General features: G+C 40.5%; 1 protein-coding gene across 1 annotated transcript in view; it reads left to right on the top strand.

Annotated features, from left to right (window-relative positions):
• Positions 1 to 1,090: 1,090 nt before the first annotated feature.
• LDAH (lipid droplet associated hydrolase) overlaps positions 1,091 to 26,176 on the top strand; it is a 132,642-nt gene continuing 107,556 nt past the window's right edge. Inside the window, exons 1-2 of the mRNA XM_074581946.1 lie at positions 1,091 to 2,001; positions 17,224 to 17,382. Of these exons, the coding sequence (XP_074438047.1) occupies positions 17,229 to 17,382 (154 nt within the window). The 5' untranslated portion in view covers positions 1,091 to 2,001; positions 17,224 to 17,228. The remainder of the gene's footprint in view (positions 2,002 to 17,223; positions 17,383 to 26,176) is intronic.

The following is a 26,176-nucleotide window of genomic DNA, read 5'->3' as shown; positions in this document are numbered from 1 at the left end:
ATAGGCTTTTGTCGTTATTTCCCCAACATCCTTGTCCTATGAGCTTGTCTTCCGACTTCCATTTTATTTAGTGCTCCCTATGTGGAAGTATTTCAGACTTGTGAAAACCTTTGTCACACCTTTCTTTATCTTTTGCAGCTTTACTGTACCCTTTCTGAGAGGTGGGAACTGCCAGACTTGGCAGTCGCCATCCAAGCAGTGAGCACATCACCGTCACACAGAGTGAGAATTACGGCACCGATTTCCAAATGGTTACTAAATCTTACTTGATTTTGACCACTGGAAGCACAAAGCACTGAGATTTCACAAAGCATCTGTTGTGACTCCAAGGTCTTGCTCACAAACGGGAATCATTTGTTGAGAGCCTATTATTCCATCTAAACACTCAGTTTCTTCTCGTATGTCAACACGTCTATCATTTTACTGCTCTCAAAGGAATTCGAAGGTCCTTCTGAAACCTGAAAATGATTTTTACTAACCTGAATTAACTCAGTACGAACAACAGATTTTACTACTCCACTATCCATCCCTTTGTCCAGACTATTTATGACTTTGTTTAACAGTACTCATCTTCACACAAATTCCTGTACAACCCCACCTGTTCGCCAATCCATTGAAGAAGATGGTACTTGATTCCTACCTTTTCTTTCCTATCTTTTCATTGGGTATCCATCCATCTGAAGGTTGTAACCTTTCTCTTGACTGATGAGTGTTCTAAGAACCTTTGATGAAAGCTCTTGCCCAAATGCCTTTTGGAAATCCAAGTTCATCGATCTGGCTTGCCTTGGCCAGGTGTGACCACTTGGCTCCTCCAAAGACTCCCACAGGTTTCTGAGGCACAATGTCCCTCCATAAAAGATGATACTGGTGGTTCTCTGGTGCATCATATTTATTCCTGTTCCACTCGCTCTTGTCTTTGTTATTCTTCCCACTGATTTGATGAACATGCACGTTGACCTTAGGGGCTCCTCTTGGAGCCATTCAGGTTTTGGCTACAGGCGGCACCCCCCCAGTCCCCCAACACCGTGGTTACATGGTACGCTCAGCAGCCCTAATCCCTCTGTAACTCCTGGATAAACACCATCTGATCTTGCCAATTTCCTATGATTTATTTGCTTATTACCTTCTACCCTAACTTCAACTGGAAACACCTCCTCCAACGCTTTTCTCCAAAAAGCAGCATTTCAGCATGAAAACCTCCCTAAGGCCTTCTTTGACAACCAGGGGGTTTAGTTTTTTCATTACAGCCTCATCTTCCCTGAGCTCCCCTCACACCGCAACGAGCGGACATTCAGACTCCATGGCAGGATGCTGGTGGGTTGGGACAGGATTTACTGCTACTTTTTCTGTCTTTTGTGAGCTGATCCTCAAAATCTTTTTTTTTTTTTTTTTTTTTTGAGGGGAGACTGCTTTACCTTGGTGTTACACTCCAGCTGCCCAGGTCCAGTTTCCTCCTTTAGATGCAACTTCAAACTCCCTGAAGGATGAGTCTGTGATTCTGCTACCCCTTTCTCTGCCTTTTTTTAAGCACCCCACCTCATTTTGCTCCTGCGAAAATACCGATTTTTTTTCTTTCTTTGCCAGAATTCCCAAAGAAACTCTCAGATTTGGGCAAGCGTGAATGACAGAAATGGAAGGAAACTCCCAAAACGTGCGTCTCTGAGGAACTTGGTTCTTCCTCCCGCCTTTCCCTACCGGGCGACGGGCCTCCTCCGGGCGGCCCCACCGGCCACCGGTCCGTCGGGAACGGCCTCCCTGTCGCCCCAGGGTAGACGGCCGCCGGCGGGGGAGGCGCTGCTCGGGGCGGCGGCCGGCCTGAGGGAAGGGGCGGCCATTCCCCGGCCACCGCCCTCAGGGAGCGGGGCGGCGGGAGGCGGGGCTGCCCTCAGCCCACCCCGCGCGGCCCCGGCGGAAGGAGCGGCCTCACCGGCTGCTTCCGCCCGGTTTAGGCAGAAGCCGCCGCCGCCGTGCTGGGTGTCGGGGAGCCTGCGAAGGGGGAAGGTACGTGCCTCAGCGATGGCGGCGGCGGCGGTCGCTCCGCTGTCCGCCCCGCCGCCTTGGGGCGCCATGTGGGGCGGGGGCAGCGCGGAGCGGGCTGCGCTCCCGCCGAGGGCGGGTGGCGGGGCCGGCCGGGCCCCTCACGGTGTGCCGGGCGGGCCTTCCCCTCCTTTCCCTCCCCTCCCTTTCCTCCCTTCCCTCCCTTCCCTTCTCTCCCCGTGCCCGGCGGGCGGTGTCGGGTCCGAGACGGCCGTGCTCCTCGGGCCTCGCCGCTCCCTGAGGGGCGGCAGCCGGCGGCGGGGCTGAGGGGGCGCCTGGCTGGGCCGTGAGGGGAGGGTGTGTGTGTGTCTGTGTGTCTGTGTGCCCCGGGCCTCATACAACGGCCGTGGAGAAATCAGGTTTATACATCATTCACTCGTGTTCCATGTTGGCGATTTCTAGGCGTAAGGTTAAGGATGGAGTAACACATCCCACGCAGTAAGCAACGCTTCGTACCTGCTCCCTTGACTTGTTTTTCCTTGGGTTGGGAGGAGGCTTGAGGAAAAAAGACCTTAAGCAGCGTCTCCTTGTCTAAAAAACAACTGCGGTGATACTACTTGTGGTGTTTTTGCTATATGTCAGTAGTTGTTCCTGTGAAGCATCACTTGGAGCCGACTGATGCTCGTTATCTAAGCAGCAAGTTATAAAACAGGTAGGAAGAAAAAGTCCATGGCCTGAAGGGTCTATAAATGAAGAAAATAAGGTAGTGAATGCTTATAAGCTAAAAGTGAGGTGAGATTTGTAAGTAGAAAGCAGCATGTTTTAATAGAGGAACTAATTGGTTTGGAAAAGCCGAGAGTCTGGCAGGCGTACACAGTCCGCCTTCAGGAACCCTCTGTCTGTCAGTTTTGCTCTTCGTGCTGATCCCCGAGTATCACCGCTGTTAGTAAATGCAGGCTTGAAGGCAGCTGCTAGGAAAGAGAAAAAAAATGCCTGTGCCAGACAGGAGGTGAGCAGCCGGTTCAGGAAGCAGTGTGAACGGTGATATGGAAATGAAATGATGATAATGATGAGGCACTGTTGAGTCATGACAGTTGTCACGGGCTTTCTCACCGGTAACTTTTTCATTGTGTTTGCAAAAATGATGAAACGGCTTCTTTTCGTGCAACTTAAGTATAATATCAAAGCCTTATCATCAGAAGACTTGAACGGCTTGAATGATGCAGACCCTGATTTTTTTAAGGTGCAGTATACTCCTAGCCCTCTGGGATTTTATGATAGCCAATTAAGGTCTGAGAGTCCATCTGCATGGACCTGTTGCAGAATCTGGATATGAATTTGTATTTTATGTGTCTCGGAGACTAGAAGCCTTCAATTATTAATTAGGATTATGGCAGTTTTCTATTTTCTTGCGGCGCTTGCTTATGATGTCAGTGAGGGAAGTGGTCACACGTTTACTGGGTAAGCGACAGCACTAGCATTTAATATTTTCCATCATGGAAAGCTACTAGAAGGATTGTATAAGATCAGTTGAAGTCAGTGATCTTTCAAGAATCTTTGACACTACCTTAAGCAGATGCTTGTGAAAGAGGCAAGCATTTTTCTTTACCTCGTCCTGCTATGTAAGTATCTATCTACTCTGCCTGCAACAAAGTGCAGCCCAGGAGCTTTCTGGAACAGATGTACTGAAGACTTAAAGCTCCGCAGTAGATTTCTTCTCTACCAACTCCTCCCTGCCTTGCATCCGTGTGGAGCTCTAGTGTTCACAATATGCAGCCTCAAGTAGTTCAGTGCGTCAAAGGTACACTATCTCAGGAGGCACCTCTATTGGTTTTGAATATGCTTTCTGCTACTTCTGTTTGGTATTTCCTACTTTGTAAATTAGATGAGACACTGATGGGTTATTACCTATTTATCTGCCTCATGTGAGTCACAGAAGCAAATACAATAGATTGTGTATGGGTAACGGTAAATCAGAATTTCCAATATGACTGCCAAGCCAAAGAATTTAACAGTATATTTGACAAGATTCACTCTAAAGCTTCCTCATAGCACTGTTCTTACTGTTTGGTTTTGTTTTTGGTTTTTTTTGATAGCTTTGATTTCTTTTAAATTACATTTTTGCCAGTATTATAATGAGGGCACCTTGGCTGGAAAAAGGGGTAGTCCCCATTTTGGATAATGTCTAGGTTATACTTACCACGTATTAGGACCTGAATTTCAAGGTTTAAGCCTTAGTGATGCTGTACATTGGTACAGATAACACGCATGCAGGATATGAAGGACAGGTAGATTTTGCTTATTTAAATCAGGCATGCTCTTAACAGAAATGTGTTGTGATATTTTGTCTAGCGATGTTTTGTCTGCTTTTGACAAACCAGTGTGTAATACCGAATTTTCAGTAAAATGTTTGACTAAATTTCATTCCAGCTTACACTTTGAACGATAACATTTAGTTGTCCAGTAAGGTTTGTGAACAGGTTACTCTGGGGGAAGTCAGTCATTCTGATGAAAGAATGTTCATAATAGGAAACAAATGTGTAATATGAAAGGTCTGAGCTTAAAAGAGTCTTAAGCTTAAACAAATTCAAGTTTTTACATAGAAATACTAGCCTGAGTACATAGCCAAAAGAGTGAAATGAAGGAGAGAACTGTTTATTTACCTAGCTAAGATTGCCCAATCACCTAATGCAGCTGTGCATTGGGTGGTAGGTGCCTTGTTATCATATGTTAGGTAATCCTGATGTGCCAGAACAATGTCTAAATAGAGATATTACAACTCCAAATATGGCAGGATTTCTTTCATCAGTATCCTCATTTCTTTCCTCAGTCTCCTTCCTTCTTCCTACTGCTGCTGGTAACTGTGCTGTTCTTCTGGTACTTTCCTTTTTACTTCTCATCTCCTGCTTCTGTTTAGATCCTGTTCCTGTTGTCCTTTGTTTAGACAGATTCTTTACTCAAATTTCTCGTTGTTTTTTTTTTTTTAAACCTAATAGAAAAAAATAGAAAAAAAAAAATAGAAAATTCTTGTGGAAATCCAACCCCTCCAAATTTTACCTCTCAAAAGAAATTGTAGCACTAATTGTAAATAAAAATAGTATCAGATGATAACTGGATTACTGTTTGCACCTATGATGAACACAGGCTTTGTTTATGTATGTATTTGTATGTTAGCATGTGTTGTCAGGGTTTGGCAGGATTGTTTTGATGGGAGGAGCTGGGTCCCTGCGCACAATAGTGGTACTTCAAGGGTTATCCTCCTTTTGAGGAGCAAGCTAGCAATGTTTCCAGCATGGACTTGGATCCTCTTGTTAGTAGAACTGTAGGTCTGTATATCGGAGCACTGGTGTGCACGTCTTCCAGCAGCACTGTTTCTGGGAGAAACCTTTTGGCTACTGCAGCACTTTCTCCAGCCTGACTGTTCAACTCCCTGTCCCATCCCCCTGATCAGCAGAGTGATGAACATCACCATTGCTTCTTTCTGGGAAGGGCTTGGACTCCAGGCCTCATATTAATAGTATAGACAATTATATTACTGTAGTGACTCAGAAAGGGATCTAATACTATCTGGTATTATTCTTTGTAGTCTCTGGTTTATGTCTCCTGTTTGATTTCCCTTGTCTTTTACACAGAGCTGCATACTGTCTATTTGTTTTCATGTTTCTGCTTACAGTGCCTTCCTAGCCTGTTCAGGTTAGTAAATGAGTATCGGAATGTACACCTGCTGCAGTAAATATAAGAAGGAAGTGGTAAGCAGCAGACACAGGTTAGTGATTACTGGAGAATGCTGTTGTAACCAGTAAGTTGGTCTACTGTAAATAAACGCTACTTTGACTAATCCTTTTATATCCTTATTAGAAAGCTAGAGAGCTAAGTTGAAAGTGAGATAAACAGTTGATGTAAGAACACATATAAGTCGAAATAATAAAATGTGAAGAAAAGAAAAAAAAAATGAATTCAGAGCATATGTTAGGAGAACAGCTAATGTGGAAATATGGAACAAACATATAGAAATAAGAGATAGTTCATTAGGGAGATTCATGCTGAACAGCACAGTGAAAGATGAAGGAAGTTAAATCAAGGACAGCATGATGCTAATTGGATTGGTGTATGGTGTTGTTTTTTTTTTTTTTGCTTTGATAGCTACTTCTTGCTAGTATTTATTATGCTCTTTGAGCTTTCCTTTACTTAACAAGACCAAAGAAAGAATAGTGCTCTCCATTGAGCAGTGAATCTTATTCTGATAGGAGGTAGAAAAGGAGTTATTTAACATAAGATGAAACAGCAACTGCTTTTTACTGCTTTTGCCTGTCAATACAGCTCCTGAAAGATGGAAGTTTCTGCAAATGTTCAAGTGTTTAACTTTTGGGTGTGGTGGTTTAAATACACAAATAGGTTACTGTTACTTTAAATTCTTGCATTTTTGTGTTTCACTGAATGTTGTCCGGATTACCTGCATGACTTAAATGGTTGTCCAAGAGAATTGTAGGGCTTGTAGAGTTTTTGATGTAGTAGAAAAAAATAAGAATATAGAACGCATGGTTGCAGAGCCAAATAGTTCTTTGACTGTTTTTTTTTCTTTTGAAAAGGTGCAAAGTTCTTGTTTTCCCTAGATATAGTAGGGATCAAAGGTCAAAGAAGCATCATCTTTGTTTAGTGAGCAAGCATTTTTTCAAAACCCTTAGGCCACAAGCAAAACTTTTTGCATGTGCATGTTTTCTCTCTCTCAAACCCGTTTTCAGTTTCTTCTTGTGCATGTGTCCTTGATTATCTGTTCTTTCACTTTTTTGTAGTCTTTCTGCTATTTCTCACTCTTCTATTGAAGCAATACCCCATGAAAGGCTGTGTCGACTCCTCTTGCACCTAAGTCACATACCTGTTCAATTTTGAACATGCTCTGTCTTGGGTGGTGATATGTACCGAAGTTTGAAGGCCACTGATGTTTCTTTTCTCTGTATCCAGACATAAGCATGATGGGTTCTTATTCATGAAGTATAACATTCCTACCTCTAACTTCAGAAAGATTTTAGCCCAGTGTGTAATCATGGTGTTACATTTCAATTTTGCCCGGTGGATCCCAAAATACTGATGTTCGACATAATCCACGTTCAAATAAACAATTAAAAAAATTGCGTATTTTGCAGACTTTACTGTATTTGTAGCAATTTTCTCATGGTATCCATTCCAAACCACGATTTATTTCCCTTTGATTTTCTAATGTAGAATTTTTGCTTTTTGCTTGATTTTCCTGCAGGCAGCTGTGAAAGTTCATTTACAAGAATCTCTTGATGTGAGTCTGCTGTTTCTGTGAAATTTGCTGGTCAGAGGAGACCTGGCATAGTTTTCTCCCTGGAAACCTTCTTTACCATGAAGATGATGTACTTCAGCAGCAGCTTTTTATATTCTCACGTAGAAATTCCATCTTTACTTGACTGAGGCTTTACTAACATTGCAGTCTAATCTCAGAACATATATTTAAAGTGTATTTATTATACCCACCTGCTATTCATGCTCACCACCTTCTCTTTATTTATCTGTCAGATTTCAGTTTTAAACTCCCTGAGATTTTCCTTTAGGTCTAATACTTTAATGCAGTATTTGGAGGGAAAGCTGTCTGAAAGCTACTTCATGTGTCCCGTAGATCTTAATACTATGTGCAAAGGAACAACTGTTTCTTCCCTTGGGGCTAAAATGTTTCCCAAGATCCCACTTTCTGTTCTGAAAAACACGCCATATTACACCAAATTAAACCATTATGTTTGTTTTCATGCAAACTATCACCACTTCCTCGACTGCACTTGTTTCTTTAAGTGATGAATTTCTTGCTTGCTTCTTTTCAGGCTTGCATATTAACTGGAAAATGGTGGAGTTGCTAGGAGTATGTAAAGTAAAGTATTACTTTAATGTGATCTGTGGGATTCCCCACCTTAATTATGCTTATGAAGTTACTTAAAAAAAAACAAACAAACAAAAAAAAAAAAAACCCTCACAGTCTTTTGGGTTAATTTTTATGTTGGTAGCTCTGAACTGTTCACAAACTATTTGTGATGCTTTAGCTCCTTTGAAAAAGTGAAAGTTACCACCTGGGTGTGATTAAATAGATTGACGGGACATGATATGTAGGACCTCTTCCACAATGCTGAAATGTGTTCAATAAAACATTTAGAATTTCATGTGTGTGTTTTTTTTTTTCTTTTGGATCCATTTATAGTTGCTGGTATTGTATGAAGCCGCAGGGGATCCTCAGCCACACCAGGGTGACTTCTGGGCTTTTTCTTCTGCTTGCTATGACTCCAGTGCTACATGTTTCTAACTGGGTGTTAAAAGTTGCAATGGCAAATGGAGGATCTCTTCATCTACCTAATAATAAGGGATGTGGACTCTGCTATTTGAGTGCTGGGCAAGCATAACTGGGTTTTTGAGACCCTTGTGAAAGGAGCGTCAGCACAAGCAGAAACTGAGGTCTGTGATAGCCAAAGCAGAGAGACAAGACATAAAACTTAGTGTTTTGTTGCCAGAACTGCAATGAAACATCAGATCTGCTTGCCGACTATGTTGAGTGCTGTAGGCCAACAGTTGATGCTTTCAAGCTTGTGACTGCTTTCATAAACATTGCCACTGTGCCTGATTCCCTTGGAAGCCTTTCATTTGCTGTTTCATCTTCTTGCAAGTAGTGTGGAAATCAAGATCAAGAGTGCTGTAATAGTTCTATTATGATAATTAACAAGAGCTCCATTTATTTATTTATTTATTTGTCAGTCATTAGGACATGCTGAACTCTTTAAAGCCAAAACTCTCAGTGGGTTGTTAAGATTGGTTAAAAGTTATGGTTGGCCTTCCTAATCTGTTTCCCCAGGGTTTTGACCACCCTCTCTGTTGAATAAGTTTGTACCAGACCAATGTAGACTTTATCATTGTGGGATCTGAAAATGTTTTTTGATTTCTTGATTCCTTACCCCTGAAACTCTTCCAAGTTGTTCATACCAGAGCAAAGCACCTTGTTAGAACAAGGTTGATGAGGGATCCATCCATTCCTGATTTGAATCCACAAAATCTGGACCTTTCCAAGCTAACACTTTTCTTGATTTGCGAGTGCTCTGCTGCTTTGCTGAAAAGCTGTCTCAATAACTGATTTTATAATGTTTGACACTGACAAGGGGCCACTTGTCCAGTACAAAATTGATACCCATAAGTTATTTTCCCTGCTTCCCTTCCACCAGGACAGTACGTGCTTTCTTGGTGACTGCTACAAGGTTATTAGCGGTAATGAAATCTAAATTTAGTGATGATACTGTAGGTCCAAGTCTTAAAACTAAGTTTCTTCCTACTTAGGTCTATGCACAGTCTCCTGTATGGTGTCTTTGTACAAGGTTCAGAAATGAAAACTGATTCCCACTTTCGTTCTGCACTTCAGCTTTTTATCATTACAGCTCTAAGCATGAGTAAGCTGTACCCCATTTCTATGCATTTCCACAGATATTTTTGCACGGTCATCAGTGAAATTCTCCTAGCTTTTTTTTTTTTTGCTTGAGGGAGGGGCAGGGGGGGAATGACACAGGAACAAAACAAATTGAAGGCATCAGATTGCTAGGTCATTGAATGATCCCTGAAAATAAGGCTGCCTCATTTCTTCAGTTGTTTTAGACAAAAACAGCCTGCTGCTCTGAACTGCCTTAGGTAAAGATGGTTGAGTTTTATTTGGATATTTTCTATAACTACATTTCTTTATTTGAAGTGTCCATAGTGTTAACTTTTTAGTTTTGCTCCCTTTTACAAATAACACCTAAGAGTTTTTATTTACTAATTGAGAACTAAGGTGAAAGGGGCTAGTGGGTCCTTGCCATCATACGACTTTGACAGAGAATTGTACTGTAAAGTACAATGAAGAAATGTTTCAGTTTTATGTGCTACTGGCTGCTGCTGCTGCCTTTCTTGTACAGAACTGGTCAAGATTTGTGACTGATGTCACAACAGCTTACAAAGTCTTTGGCCTACGTTTGGTGTTTTTCTGTAGAAAATCTGGCATCCAGTGTTTGTCTGTAGTTTGTCCAAAGAAATCCTTGATGAGATCTAGGTATCCTGTGTTCCCCCCCTCTTCCCCTTGTTCATCGTTGCAGGTTTCCTACCAGGTCGGTCAGTCTGTCCCTTCTGCTTCTAGTTCTCAGCTATGAGCATGTTCGTTCCAGTCTGCAAATCAAGGAGCTTACGTCAGGTCGGGATGATTCTCTTCTGGGGATAATGGTGCAGAAATTGTTAGAGCCTTAGCATAGCAGGCAGCTGAAGGAATCTTGCTTTCTATTTTTCCAGTTATTCTTTTGCATTGTGATACTGAATTCAGTCACATAAGCTCACCAGTTAGGGCAGTGTTTCTTTTTTATTTAGGCCAGTACAGATAATCCATGAAATACATCTACTTCAGTTTCCTATGGTTCGTGAAGCTTTTCCTTAGAATTTGTGTGCTCTAGGCTGCTCAGCCTCTGGATAGTTATCGACTTGACCCTCCTACATTTCCCTATGCCTTTCTTGATCTGGTGGGGTGAATAAAACTAGGCGCAGTATTGCAGTTATGTCTTCATGAGACTGTTGAATAGAGGGGAAGGGTAACTTCCCTCAAACTGCTGGCTACGATTCTTGAATTTCGGTCTGGTTCATAGATTGCCTTACTGTGCGGAGATTGCATTGTTGTCTTTCAGTTTGGCATCCATCATGACAAACATATCTTTTTCAGCAGGGCTGCTACTCAGCCAGTTATTTCTGAGCTGCTTCTGAAACATGGTGTTCCACTCCAGGTGTGGATCTTTGTGCCTTCCACTGCTGAGCATCATGAGGGATTTGTTGGCCCAGTCCTTAAGGTTCTCAAGGAAACAGCTCTCTGAATTAGAGCCCTGCTCTGGCTGTAACCACTAACCCAGATGATTTAGCATTGCTTGCATTTTTTGTCTCATCGTCTCCAGCTTTCTGATGAAAGGCTCCAGTATTGACCCAAGATTACTTGACTTGTTTGACATTCAGCTGTCAGCCAGTAGTTGACTATCTTTTAAGCTTGTTCAGTTAGTTTTCAAACTGTGCGAGTCAGTTTATTCAGCCTGTGTTTCCTTAGCATGGAAAGGAGAATGCAGTGGGCAACAGTGCCAAAAGTCTTGATAAGGCAGTGTGCATTACATCTACCTCTTTTCTTTCATCCTTGTAGCTAGGTATTTTATCATTGAAGGCAGTGGCATTGTTTAAACATGATTTGCCATTGGGAAATTGGTTTCCTATTCTGGATTAACGCCTTTTCCTTTATGTGATTAGAAGAATACGTGCTCCTGTGATTTTCTTCTGAGGATTCAGCTAAGCCACATCAGCCTATAGTGCCTTGGGTGCTCCTCCTTACCTTTCTTGATTGAAAATGGCTATGATTTTTGACAATTTTTTTTCCTGGCTTCCCCCCACCACCAACCGTGAAGAGCTTCCCTGATTTACCGTGATTCTGTGAAAAGCAGCAGCCTGCAATTGCATCAGCCATTTCTTTTGGCACTTCCCAGGTGTATCTATTCCAGTCTCATGAATTTACATACAACCAACTTCTGTAGGTCTTCCCTGAGCTGTAGTCCAGCTCCTTTCTCAGAAAGAGCTAAGTAGGTCAGGTTGCTGGAAGCATTGTCCAGTCAAGCATGAATATCGCCAAGGTTAGAGTTTCTCTGGGCAACTTCTTCCATTTTTTAATAATCCTCAGTGTGTGTGGGGGGAAACCTCTTTGTCATTAGAATTTCCTTCATTGCAACTTTTGACTGTTTGTTGGTCCTTGTCCTTTGGACATACATCACATGCTTCAGCATTCATATCATCTAATTGATTCTCTTCAGTATATTGATATCTTCCTTGTACTGAGGAGCCCAAAACTGGACACAGTACTCCAGATGCAGTCTCTCCAATGCCAAACAGAGGAAGATAATCACGTCCCACAACTTGCTGGCTACTCTTGCTAATGCAGCCTCTAGTGTTCTTGGTCTTCGTGGTTGCAAGGACACACTACTGACTCATTTTTTACTTGTTATCCACTAGTGTCTTTTTTGCAAAGCCACTTCCTAGCCCTCCAGCCCCAGCCTGTGTTGCTGCATTGGGTTTCTGAATTCTAGATACAGGACTTTCCATTTGCCTTTGGATTTCATGTGGTTCCCGTTTTTCCAGCCTGTCAAGGTCCATTTGGATAGTAGCCCTGCCCTCCAGTGTTTCAGTTGCTGTGTCTTCCTTGCCCTCTCAATCTGGTATGATGTACAAACCTGCCGAGAGTACATACTGTCCCGTTGCCCCGGTATTTAATGAAGACATTGAACAGTGTTGGCCCAATACTGGTCTTTGAAGGACACTGCAGCTAAGTTAATGGTTTGGGATTTTTTCGTGTTGTGGGTTGGGTTTTTTTTTGCATGTGTGTTTTATTTTTTCTTTTTCATCTTCTCTTTTTTTTTTTTTTCCCCCCAAGAGCTCCTCATAGTCTGCTCAGTCCACATCTCACTAGCTTAGCTACAAGAATACCATGGGAAACAGTGTAGAAAGCCTTGCTCAAGTTATGTTAAACAGCATCTAGTGTTCTCCCCTCATCCACTGAGCCATTCATCTCATCACAGAAGGCAATGAGGTTATTCGAGCATGATGTGCCCTCATCAAATCTATGCAGGGTGTGCTCCCTGTTGCTTTCATGTGCTCAGGTACAAATTTGGGGGATTTTCTTTGATAGCTTTCTGAGAACTGAGACGAGGCTGACTGACCGGTAGCTCCCTGCACACTTCATCTTTAACATGTGCATGATGGTTGCCTTTTTGCGGTTTTCAGGCACTTCCCCCAGTCACGGTGACGTATCAAAAAGGGCAGAGTGTGGCCTCACAGTAACTCTGGCGATGGGCACCCTGGGTTGTATTTCTTACAGCTTTGTGGAATCCCGTATATCAAATCTGCTTAAGTGCTCCTTCTCCTTTACTTTGGTTCCACCACTGTTTTGTGCATCTTACCTTTGTCCCTGTGATTTGCTATTGCATCGCTCTTCAGATCGGGTACACCAACCTGTTTGTCCTGTTTTATGATTGGGTAGTTTGTAGGCCATATCTCAGTCACTTACTCTGGTTATATTATGCGGTGCTAGACTGAGTTTGTGCCAGTTCTTCCATTAAACACTATTTTGGGTGCAGATCACAAATTTTGTTATTCCCAAGTTATCTTTCAAATAAAACGACAAGTCCCAGTAATAGTGTAGGAAGGAGCAGTTAATACGCCATCAGGGCAGTTGCATAAATAATGAAGCACAGTATGTGCAAAGGAAACTTAGTTTTACTATCAGCATTTTACTTTGGAGTCAGTTGAACCAAAGATGAATATGAAGAGACTTAGTTGTGTAGCAGAAGTAATCTGCTCCTTGTGGATAATTCTGTTTCCAAATGTTCTTATCTGAAACAAAGACAGTAGGTCATTGCCAGATCAGTGGCAAGACACCTAAATATATGTGTTTGTTTGTAAGTGCAAGTGTATGTCTAAGTTCTCATTATAGGTTTTGCCAACTCGGGGATGATTTGCCTCATCCGGAGGCAGAAGCCTAGTGGCTGGTGCCATGGTTGTTCACTAGTCAGTCCGTGTACTGTCACTTAGATCTTTGTGTCCTGTAATAGGAGTTTGCGTTCAGGTAGGCACCTACATTAAGGGTATGTTAATCTAGTGCTAAAGCCCTAAGCTGTAAATCAAAGCCCATGTTTATGTATTCTAGCAGAAGGTTTGTTATTGGATTAAGTGTTGTTGACAGAAGCTGCCTTTCTTGTAGTATTTTTCCATGTATGTTTAGAGAGTTTACAGACAGGGGATGAAGAGGAAGAGGAAAATATTGCATGGGATGTAATAAGGCCTGATCTCTTACATAGAGCAAGAGAAAGAAATGTAACTATTACTTTCTTCTGTGATGACTCATATGAAACTCCCACCGGTCAAGTTTGTGGGTCTGTCTTCTCCGTAGCTTTCTGGTGCCCTCTCCGCAAGCTGACTGGGCTGGTAGGAGTCTCATCTCTCGAGACGTCTGCCCATTAAATGTGTTTGGAAATTGATAGGCCATCTTAAGGTATTTCTAGGGGAAACACAGGCAATTCATGCCAAAGATAGATGCCTATAATGAAATTACTGTTCTTCCAAGCTTCATTTATGGAGAAGGAAGGAGATCCAGAGGTATTTTACTGATTTAATCTTAAAACAGGTCTGAACAGTATCCTGGGAATATATCCACTCTCTTTTCTCTGTTTTTCTCGTCAACCCATTTCTATTAGTAAAGGCCATAAAGTTGCAAATTAAAAACCCAACCATAAATAAATAAAAATCCCTCAGATGTTACACAGTGCTAGTCCTAGGAAACCTTTTAGGATTGTCTCAGATGGGAAGTGTTTCAGAAAACCTTTTCTTCTCTAATGTGCAGTCTTACTTTCAGGTACTGCAACACTGTGCATATTATAAGTTAAGATAAGTTAAAAACTGGATAAAAACTACTACAAGAGTCTGTGTGAGCCTGAAAAGCCTACCACTCCAGTCCAAAATGTGTTGCTGAGCTTCCTTTTTTCATTGCTTAATTTATGACCTTTTGTTGCAAGTGCTGCTTGTGAATGGAGAGTTGTCAGTGGGATTTCCATTTGGAATTGCTCAGTGAAATCAATTCAAAATGAAATTTTACAACTGATTTTATTGGTTCATGATCGGAAACATTGTATAAAACCTACTTTGTTGGGTAAGGACTTGCAGCTTTTGCTTTTTGGATCGTAAACACCTCAGAAATCGGATGACAAACTTAATGTTTACTTTGGTTGCTGATGTAACTGGGTTTCTCTGTCAGAGCTGCTCTTGACTTCTTTCAGCTTTGAATAATGAAGAAACGAAAGCAGGAATAATGCATTGCAAAATATACCTTATTGTATTTTGACAATATTCACTTCAATTACTTATGTTCCAGTCACTGTAAGTTAAAGATGATAACACGGCGAATAATGAATGAGTAAAGATGTCTCCTTTGGCATTAAATTAACTTTTTCTGGGGGTGAAGGAGGGAGGTGGGAAAATAAAACTTCATCCAGAGAATTGTGCTGTAATTGGAAGTATTAAACAACACTTCTCCCTACAGAAGCGTTTTATTTTTGCATTATACTACATTTTTTCCAGATACTTCTTGCTAGTCCAAAATAGAGCATTATCTGTCTCTTCTGCATTGCCTGTTATTTTAACTTGATGTGACAGCTTCATTCAGATCTGTTCCTTTCGAATTGTGTAGCACTGAGAATTTTCCAGTGACTATTTGTGAAGGTAGTGCTCCCACCTCATGGTCCTGCAAACTTTGTAGATTTTAGGCTTTAGTTTACATGTTTAAAACTTCTTAAACTTATTAGGAAGTAGGATTTGGGTCCTCGTACTCAGAAATGAATGCTCCTTTTTCACTAAACAAAAGCATTTGAAAGGCCTAATGTTATCCTTAACTAGATGCTTCTGATGTTTTAAAGATCATGGTAGTATGCAACAATACACAGTTTTACTGTAATGTTACTTTTTTTTTGTTGGATCTTTTTTGATCATCTTCTCATTTTGTGTGAATTATTTGTCCTAATTCCATGTGCTGATGTATCACTGGTATATAAGTTATACATGAAATAGTGGCTTTCGAACTCAGGAAAGATCATTTTCTTGAATAACATTAAAGGTGGTTGCCCTTTTTGCCTGTTAATTTCAAGATGAGACTTATCTAAAATGTTTTCCTTGGCTGCACGTGAAGTCCTTGAGAGTTGCTTTTGAGAATTGGTGGCCTATAATCTTGGGATTTTTTGCTCGCTGTCTCGTTATACTTTTTTCTTTGCATAATGTATTTCAGTCAACTTTCAGGGTGTACTAGGTAGAGACAACAAAGACTAATCTTTTAGATTAGTCATTAGACTTAATCTTTTTTTTTTTCCCCTTGTGTGTGACTTGAATTACGATTTAATTAAATTGGAAACAGTTAAGTGGGCAGCCTTCTCCGTTATAGACGGTCATGTATTGGATAAAGAATGCGTAGTCATTCGTGTACTGATTTAGCCAAGTTTTTCAACTCTGTTTAAGCCAGATCTGTTGCTTCAGAAGCCTGAAACGTGGTTCTTATAAGATTTGAAATATTTCGTAGAGCTCAAATAGCCCTTGAAGTTGATACAGCTTTGTGGACTTACCAAGCACCAGTCTCTGTTCCAAGTGATGCACGTGTGTGACTGTACTCCAACAAGGACAGGCTTCTGACTCTGCGTTTGGTAGATAGGTTTTGCACCTGTAGTTGCAAATAGTAAATGGTTATTTTGGCAGATGCTTGTGTATGTCTGTTCATCTTGATGACATTTTAATTTTTAAGTAGTCACTTGATGAAGTGGCTTTTTTACTGAAGGAAAGATATGGGAGTTTGGTCAATCAGCCAGTTCCAAAGTGCTAGCCTATTAGGACATAATGATTTCAGACGTGATAAATACCTGAACTGATGAGCATGCCTTGTTTATTTGGCAGCATGATGTTTTATTTCCCATTGCTGCATTCAGATGATGAAATAATTTAAGGAAAGTTATAAAGGTGAGCATAAATATTTGCCTGAACTGATCAAATCTTGATTAGCTTTAACTGACAAAGACTCCTCCTTTAATCCTTTGAAAATTTCTGGAGAAGTAAGTTATGCTGCACTGAAAATGAGGAGCCCAGCTAGTGCTGGAAGGCAACGTAGTAATTAGCGTGTTCCTTTTGGTGTCTGGTATTTTCTTTTGGGTTTTTTTTTTTTGTTGGTTGGTTTTTTTTTTGTTGGTTGTTTTTAAGTGATGCCGTGTTCCCATAGTTGAAGCACACAGATCTTGCGAAGGCATTTGTGCAGTAGTTCTGTTTCTTTGGTATTTTTTCTTTTGTTTGCATCAAATAGGTTTCAGCTGAATCTTTTCAGTGGATATTGTGGATAAGAAATTTAAAATTATTTGCTTTCAAGGTAGAATAGATCTTATTGTCCAATTCACCACCATATATTTCTGTGACAAAAACTGATAGACACTTTCTGTCATATAGTAGTAATATGTATGGACTTCTATGACCTATTTGAACATCAAATAGTGAATTGGGCCTCTGTTTACTGGAGATGACAGCTGTTTGGGGTTTTTTTTCCAATTATTCTATGGGAAGGTATAATAGCAAAGAGACAGCTATGTAAATATTTGCTGATCTGTTATAACAGTATCTTATTCTATCTAACAGCAAACATGAGGTCAGCGTCAGAAGAGCCAGTCCCATTACATGAAGAATTTATTTACTGTTGCGGAGCTGCTACCCATGTCTTAAAGTGTGGGCCCTGGAAGGACCTCTCCAAAGATGAAAGTAAAAATCTACCCAGGCTCTTATTCATGATTATTCCTGGTAAGAGTTTTTTTGTTTAAGTCTAGAAGTGCGATCATTGGAAAGGGTATGTTAAATTGCAAAAATCTAACTAGATGTGGTAGAATTTGGCCCATGCATATGGCCAAAAAATCAGTAGTATTGCAATGGTGAAATTTCTTTGTTATATTTGTTATCTGTATTCGTAACGGTGCCATAAGGTAAAACTGAGAAATTGGGATATCTCACTCATTTACTCTGTGGTGGTGGTTTGATGACAATATTGCGTTTTTTATGCTCACTTTCCATTTATTTCATGCACGTTGAAGTGGTACTGTGATGTCAGCTGTGTGCTAACTGAAAGGTGCAAGTTACGATATTTGAGGGAAAACTCTGGATACAGTAGGGTTTTTTTAAGTTCTTTTTTTCATAGTAGATGTTTTTTAACTTAGCTTTTTGCACATTAATTTTTATGGTAAGCCTCTTGAACTCAATGAGAATTCTATAGTTCTGAGTTATATCTAAATCTGGTCATTTTAAAATGCAAGCTTTAAATTTTCATTTAGCATACGTTAAAATTAATGGAGAAGTACTAAATTATTTGAAGTCTGACAGTGAACTGTAGGAGTTCTGCCATTAGCAAAAGTAGCTTGAGCCCTCTCAAGCACAGATATTGGGACTCTTTCACTGACTTAAGAGTTTGCAGATTTCTAATACTTCCTATAGTTTATTTGAATGTTTTGGATACTATTGTTACTTCCCCAAAATCAGTGATACAAATAATGTCTCTTCTGATTATCCACATCTTTGGCTTACTGTTTCTGTTAGAGCATACTCTGTTGCTGTTTATGTACCAGTGTGTGGGTTGGTCCTTAATGGTGAAAGAGAGCACACTATTTTTGTGGTTCCTTTTTTTATTTTTTTTAAATTTTTTTTTTTTTGCAAGGTTTTGGAACCCTCGTAGAATATTTTATGTTAGTTTCTCTGGGCACAATGATTTTATGCCCTTGCCTCCTGGAGTTAATAATAGTGTAATTTCTAACCCAGTGACAGTGAAGTTTAAATTCTTTCTGTAACTGAAAAGAAGAAATAAACCTCCTATGATTACATCTTGCTACTGTTTCGTGGGAACAATTTTTTAAGCCAGATACTGCATAGTGTAACTCTTTAGTAAAAGACTATCTGTATGGATCCACATCGTCAAACAGTTTTCCAGAGGTACAAGAATGATTTGATGCTTTTCAATTACTGCTTTCTTCCAGTTAAGGCATTTCTGGAAGTCTTAAGTGAACAGCAAAGTGTTTCTTTTTCACCCAAGTTCTGGAGCTTTCACCTGTCTTGAGGTTGTGACACCCTTGTGTTTGAGTTGGTATTAGAGCCTGTAACTAGGGTAAATCTGTAAAGCTAACTTACATCAGTAGAAAGATTTATGGGGGAAGAGCACAAAAGTCAAACATTAGCATCCAAGGCAAGGTAGTTCTGCAAGGCATGTAAGTTATTCTGCTCAAAATATACCGAGTGGCACAGACTTTATGCTCTCTGTATTCATGAAAGGAAAATTTTTGTGCAAGAAAATGTAGTGGCAGGGCTACATGGAGCTTATTTCCTGCGGAACAGTTCTGTGAAGACTCCTTAATAACATCTTACATTAAGTAGATAGGTAACCAGAAATAGACATCAGTGAAATATTCAGAGTGCTTCTGTCATGGTCTGCAAGCTTTTGCAGGCAGCTGATTTATGGTTTTGCTCTTATTTCAGAATTACCTTGGTAACAAGCAGGAAGTTCTCTCACTGAGAAAACAATTAAAAATCACAGCAACCACAATAATGCTATTTTCATTTTAGATACCCTAATTCAATAGTGAATCAAGTTACCCAAGCTCCTTGCTGTAGCTGGCAGGGAGCTGACTAGGACCTGGCATAACATAATGCAGTTTTGCTTCTCATAAATCAAATGTCTTTTTCCTCCTGGTATATACCTCATTTTTAGCCTTCAAGGGAAATGCTGTCTGCCAACACAAAAAACACAGCCTTAGGAGAGATCCGGACATTTGGGTCATCTGGCAACGTGTTCGTGTACCTAAACAGTTAGGATTAGATAGCATTCCCCTCATGCTTTTGTAACTTCCTGTGTATGAAATGCGGAGCCCTTCTGGAGTCCAGCAATTTTCACACTTGAAAGGCATGTATCCTTAGTTGAGATTCTTTATGGAATGAAATAGAAGGGCAAAAGGATAGCTTGATACAGGTCAAGGAAAGAAATAGCCAGACAAGGGCGACTCTCACTCAGAAAGGAGAGGAGGCACAGCGGAGTGTGCAGTGATCTGAACTGAACGTGGTTAGTCCTACAGCATGTGATACATCGTTCTGCACATTAAACTGCTCTGCTACATACTTTTCCAGTCTTGATGAAATTCATGCATACGCTTTTGTTTATAGATAATCAAACAAAATGGGGCTGGGAGGTGCATATAGAAGAGAAAGACGGTAAAATTCTCAGCTTCTGCTGGAATCTAATTGTTGCAAGAGATTTGAGGAGAAAATCCTGTATACTTATTTTATATTTTTTTTTAGTCAAATTTGTTTGTAATGGGGAGGATTTCTCTCTGGTCTGACATAGCTTCCTCCCCCTTCCCCCTTTTTTAAAAAAAATTGACTCCAAAACATTCTTCTACTCTGAAACTGATGGCAAAATTCCCATTGACTTTAAATGAGGCAGGATTCTGCCTCCTGAGGACTGATCGTCCGCTGTGTTTGAAGCAGCTGGAATACAGAATGTGCAGCAGAGTTCAATCTCATTTAACTACAACAAGCTAATGTTTTTATTAATGGCAGACTGTGTAAACTTATCATTTGAATAAAGTTTTGCTATATTAGTTGAAATATTTAATGTATACTTTTTTTGTTCCGCAACATTTTCTCCTTGTGTAAGCAAAACCTCTGTATAAGAGTAATAATGTGTTTACTGTAGTAATTACTGTGTAAAAGGCCCACATTTTCTGCAGTCCAAAATATACGCATATACTTGTTTGCCTTTCTTAATGTAAATTATTTCCTATTAAAATCGATGAGATTTACTCATGAGAGTAAAATTAAATGTGTACTATTGAAGGATCAGGCCCATGGTTTTCTGGAAATGTAGGCGTTATGGAAAGGACAGGAATTACGTTTTTTTCCTCTTGTGTCATAAAGGTCTATTTTCCTTTTTGCAGTGTTTGTTTAGTGTAAAATTAGCAGTGAAGTATAAACTCTACTATAGCAATATTTAACATTGCTTGGGTTCATTGAAAACCAGGATCCACAAAGTGTAATGGAATATTTTTTTTTTTTACTGTTTTAAGAGTATCTGTCTATTTGTGTCTGTGTATTTATGAAACATTTAACTTTGTAAATAAATACAGTACAAATTTTAAAACCGCCGTGCTGTTTAGCTCATGAAGTTTTGCTGCTCATCAAATTTTTCTTGCATCTCATTGCAAGAGTGCATTGCGATACCTTATTTCTGGGCTTCGGAATTTTTGTTACCATTGCTGTAAACTAGGCAACTTTTTTATTTGTGGTCTTTTACAGGGGAAGCTTAGTTCATGGTTGATGATGTGTAATGTAAATAATATTTTTTTGTGGTAAAGCATGCTACAGAAGTTTCGTTCATTAATTAATACACAGAAATAATTTCAGAATTCCGTTCTTTGTCACGCATGCAGAGTAGTCCCTACGCTTGCCGAGTTTCTTCATCTGCCTGCTTGCGGTTGGATTGCTGCTGGGTTATTGGATCATCTTCTTGTTTTACTTACTTTTTACTTACTTGTAAAGGCTGTACTTACTTACTTACTTTTACTTGTTTTACTTACTTACACCAACAGGACTGTTGTCACTTGCAGACTACTTAACTGTTTTTCAGCAGTGAAAATAGTGCAAACAATTTGCCTGGATTATGACAAGCCTTTAATGTGTTCTCCGTTGAAGTGAGGCTTCCTGTTAGCTTTAAAGTCTTTGAAGTTCTGTTTTTTATTGTAATGTAGGGACTCTGAAAAGCTTTCAGTAAATCAGCTGGCTTTGTCTTCACCTGCTGTTTTGATATTTAACAGTCATCACCCTCAACATTTGCATAAGAAAAGTCACTATATAATAATACTTTACTCTAAAACTAATTGTATAGCCCTGAAGCTTACTTCTGTTGTATTTTGGGTTTTTGGCTCCCACTAAACCAGTTTTTTGTTTGTTTGTTTTTTTTTTTTAAGTTGTTAATCATTCCCCCTGCTTAGCAGTCACTGGAATGAATAGTTCTTCAGAGGTCTACTGTTACCACTGAGACCAAGGGCTTTCCTTAATAATAAAAGAATCTGTTTCCTCATTTTACAAACTGTGTAAAGCATGTTTACTCCAATTGTCTTCAATTTCGTTCTAGAATGTGCTTTGATACAAAATTTATGTGATTAAATGTGCTTGTTGGTATGTAATCTGTATGTTATAACCATTTGTCTACAAGAACTGCATTGGATCGAGTGAGAACTCACAGTATTGACAGATTAGGTTGTAGTATGTAGCTTCTGTCAGCCTTGGCCAGAATGTAATCCTGTATGTGAATCTTAGTACTTAATGTGTGACTAAATCAATAAAAAGAAGATAGATCCAAACTGTTTATGTGAAGCAAAATTTGATTTTGGAGTAGAGACCACCGAGTTACTCAGATACTTCCATCCTCTCATGCTACTTTTTAAGTCAGCAGCGGGTGTCTCCTCCCCCAGGGCACAGTAGTGTTCACTGTTTGCCTTTGTAATACAACTGGAGGAAAGGGGAACGCTGCTGGCAATAGGCAGCCAGGTTAAGAGGAAAGATGACTTTTTACCTCCTGGGCAAGGGGACCTCTGGCTTCTGGCTCATGCTCTGTTCCATACGCTTTGTGCTCACTGTCACTGAATGAGCTCCAGCAACAATTCTATGAATGAAGTCAAGAACCTGTTCTACCTGAATACATTAGGCAGTGAAAGCTGCTTTTTCCTCTTTCTGGTTTTGTGGTTTGGTTGTTTTTTTGATGGAATAGTGACAGAGCATCAGCAGTAGGAAAAAATGACTGTCCAGCCTCACCTCATCTCTTACCTCTGCAGTTTTGTCACTGTCAGCCTTGTTATGAGAGCTCTCCTGTGGTGTGGTTTGTTTTGTTTTTTTGGTGGTTTTTTTTTTGGTGGGTGGGGGTTGTTTGTTTTGTTTTTGTGGTTTTTTTCTGGTTCTGGCTGGGTCCATGTCACCTAGTTCAGAAATGAACTCTAAGGCCCAATTTCATCCAGCCTAATATTAAACACCTAATTAAGATGCTAAAGTAAGGAACATAAATTCCCAGGTATTTTGTATAATCAGTAGCTAGAGATGGGCACTGCCATGAGTGTTTCTGCCTACTGAGATGTTAGGTTGTCCTGAGATGTTGTGAAGTCTCAAGCTGTGGAGATAATCAAGACTTGACTGGGTGCAAACCTGGGCAACCTGCTCTAGCTGACCCTGTGTGGTCAGGGGCTGAGCTAGGAGATCTCAGGTGATCCCTTCTGACTTCAGTGATCCTGCAAATGTGACCCAGAGGCTGGCCATCCAGGCTTCTTGTCCAGGTGTGGATCCTGATTGGGATTGATTTTTGGGGTACCTTTTGAAAAAGGTAGTAAAGATAAGTATATGGATAATCTTAGACAAATACTTGCTTAGAACTAGCCATTCATTCAAGACGTGTAATTTAAGGTACTCTCTCTTTGCCTTCACAGCTGTACTGCGTAGTAATTGCCTTAACACTGAAATTGGATTTGTTGAGTGTTAGGAACCAAACAGAATTAAAAACTGGTAAGGAATGAAGTATGGTACTTAAACAGTATAGAAAGAGTATGCCAGAAGAGGGAGCTGTTTTAAAGATTAGAAAAAAATAGTGTTTTTTGGAAAGCTTATTGCTGTAATAGCCACCTGTACCATGTACTAGTTTGCTACGAATGCTTAGGTAAGAACTGACTGTTTCTCTACTGTATGTGTATCACAAAAAAATTAGTAGTTTTATAAGACCACTCATGTGACACTGATTCATTGGTTATGTTGGCTGTTGAGGTTCATAAAAATACCTTTTATTTGCATTAGGAGGAGTGAAATAAAGGAAGTCCAGTTAGAGCAGAGAATATAAGGATTGGAGAGCTGTGGCTTCTGTTCCCAGCCTTTCCACTGGGTTGCTTTTCAATAGATGGCCAGTCATCCTCACAAATTGTGTACTAAACCACCAGACAAATCTTCATTCACGTATGCAAAATTTATATGATCTATCACCCAAGTATCTAAACTAGCATTCAGTTACAACCAGCAAACAGTGAGTAAATAAGTTAACAATAAAAGCACAGCTTCATAGAGTGAGACAACAAATACTTCCTCTCCTGGCATGTTTAAATCATTGACCAACTCCATGGGCAGCTCCGCTTTTACTGATTGTGTGGATTTCTTGTGCCAGGGCATATACCATCTTCTGATGTACAGCAGTAAATACCCAAAGGACATTAAGGAAAATATCTAATCTCATTTAAGTACTTCAAGTCTTTATTAAAGGAATAATTCATTTAACTTTGGAATTCGGTGGTTTGATTTAAGTAATACTTTTAGATGCAATGAGAATTTTTAGATGAAAGTCATAGAGTGTAACTGCACTGGTGCTAACGTTGAAACAAGCTACATAGGACTCCTGTTTACACACTGACTTGGGCTTTATTTTGCTTAGTCCTGTATCAGAGAGTTTTGATGACCTAAAGGGGAGGCTGAAAAGCTGTTTCCTATGTGGATGTATATTTTCCATCATATTAACACCATGCTTCATGTATTTGTCTCTACTAGTGTAAGATAAAAGAAGTTCCGCGGGTTCTATTACTTTTGCTTATTTTGAGCATACCTTCCCAAGTAGAGCAGTGCTGCTATTGTCCATCCTCAGCTGAAGCAACAGAGCAGAGAAGAAGGGAAATTTAGGTGTTAAAAAATGGAGATGATATTATTTAACACACTTGGTCCAGGGAATCAACTTAAGAATCTTGTTTGGTTGGAGTCTTGGCTCCCTTGACGAGGCACGTGGAGGATGACACAGTTCAGAATGGCATCTAGTCCAGCTGGCACACTTGAGTCACATGTGGCTAATCAGCAGGAACCAAAACAGTCTCAATTTTGCATCTAAAGTTCTGTCCTGAGATACATGTTTATATCCAAACAGCTGAGGAGGTTCCCCTCTCTGTGTGTACACAGATACTCCGTTTATTTATTTAAGAAAGGTTCCTCTCTTACATGTTAGCTTAGCAGCAGCCTTCATCTCTTCTGTGGTATTTGCACTGTTTGAAATTAGTCCTGAAGATAATATACTCTGCTCGAGTATTCACTGTAGAACATCATGCCCGAGTGCAAGTTAGCCAGGAGAGAATGGCAGTGAAGCTGCAGCTCTTTGATGGAGAGAGGAAGAGAAACACTATGCTTTTTTTATCATGGCTTCTCCTGCAAAACTACAGCGTAGGATGTGAAGCAACCCCTTGATGCTTTGAATGTATTACTTGCCTGCTGGGCTGCTCCTCAGGCTGCCTTTGGGAAAGCTAGCTGGTGTTCCTAAAATTTTCAAGAGCGTCTTTCCCTGTATCCCACCTGTCTGTGTTATGACCTTATGTGATCAACATCATGTAATCAGAGTCTTACTGGAAAGTCTGCCATTCCTTGCTTTATTTTTAAGCAGGTGAGACTGTGTTAGGATTTGGGCAGCGTGTAAGGAGGCTGGGGGGCAGGACTGGGCTGTTCATAGAGCTCTTGCCTTCAGGTAGCTTTTAGAACCATCAAGTAAGAAATAAAGCAGACGTTGCTGAGTTTAAAGTAGTACGGAAGTTAGAAACTGTTTGTAGAGTGTATGTTAAGACCCACCAGGCACTGGAAGTCTAAGATCTTAGTGCTTGAAGCACTTAGAAAATTTGCTAAGGCCATTATTTCACAATCCAAAATGTTTGTCAACAATACTGGCAAAAGGTATTCCTGTTCCCACCACACTGTGCCACTCCACCCCTCGGTTATGCCAGAACAATAGTTTGAGAGATCATGCTGTGAGTTAAATAAATACATACATTTATTTCTGGGGTCTTTTTAAAGCTGGAACAGTTCCCTGTTTGGGTTCACAGCGTGGCCCCATAGAGTTGTGCCAGTGTAATTCAGGGGCTGGTGAGCCATGGCAGGGGGGTGGGAATGACAGTCAGGGGAGAAGGTGGGAGATCCTTCAGCTGGACTTGCTGCTGAACTTCCTGTTGTTAAGTTATGGTGTCAGTCCACAACACGCAGCACATACATATATGTGGGTTCACATGGAACCTGCTCAGGCTTGAGACTGATCTGGAAGCAGTTGGTACCCCACCAGTCACACCAGGTGGTAGCGATTCGCTGAGAATGCCTCTCCCTTGAGACTTCAGCTCTTGTTTACAGCGCAGCTCCAGAGGAAGCTGCTAACTCTTTATATTTGACCCTGAATTCTCAGATTTTGACATGGAAAAGTTGTGTTTTACATTGCTTTGAAATTTTTATTTTTTTTTCCGAATAAAAAAAATGACAGTAGAAGAGGAGAGCAGATAAGGTAGGAGAGCACAGCTTTCTATTTCAGTGAAACACAGCAGAACGCTTCTGATTCCTGTTGGAACAGAGGAGGGCCACGAAGGTGATCAGAGGGCTGGAGCACCTCTCCTATAAAGACAGGCTGAGATAGTTGGGGCTTTTCAGCCTGGAGAAGAGAAGGCTTCAGGAAGACCTTATAGTGGCCTTCCAGTACCTAAAGGGGGCCTACAGGAAAGATGGGGAGGGACTCTATTAG

The sequence above is a fragment of the Larus michahellis genome, chromosome 3 (genome assembly GCF_964199755.1).
Source record: "Larus michahellis chromosome 3, bLarMic1.1, whole genome shotgun sequence".
NCBI lineage: Eukaryota > Metazoa > Chordata > Aves > Charadriiformes > Laridae > Larus > Larus michahellis.
Note: the sequence above shows the minus strand (reverse complement) of the source record. Positions and strands in the feature narration are given on the sequence as shown.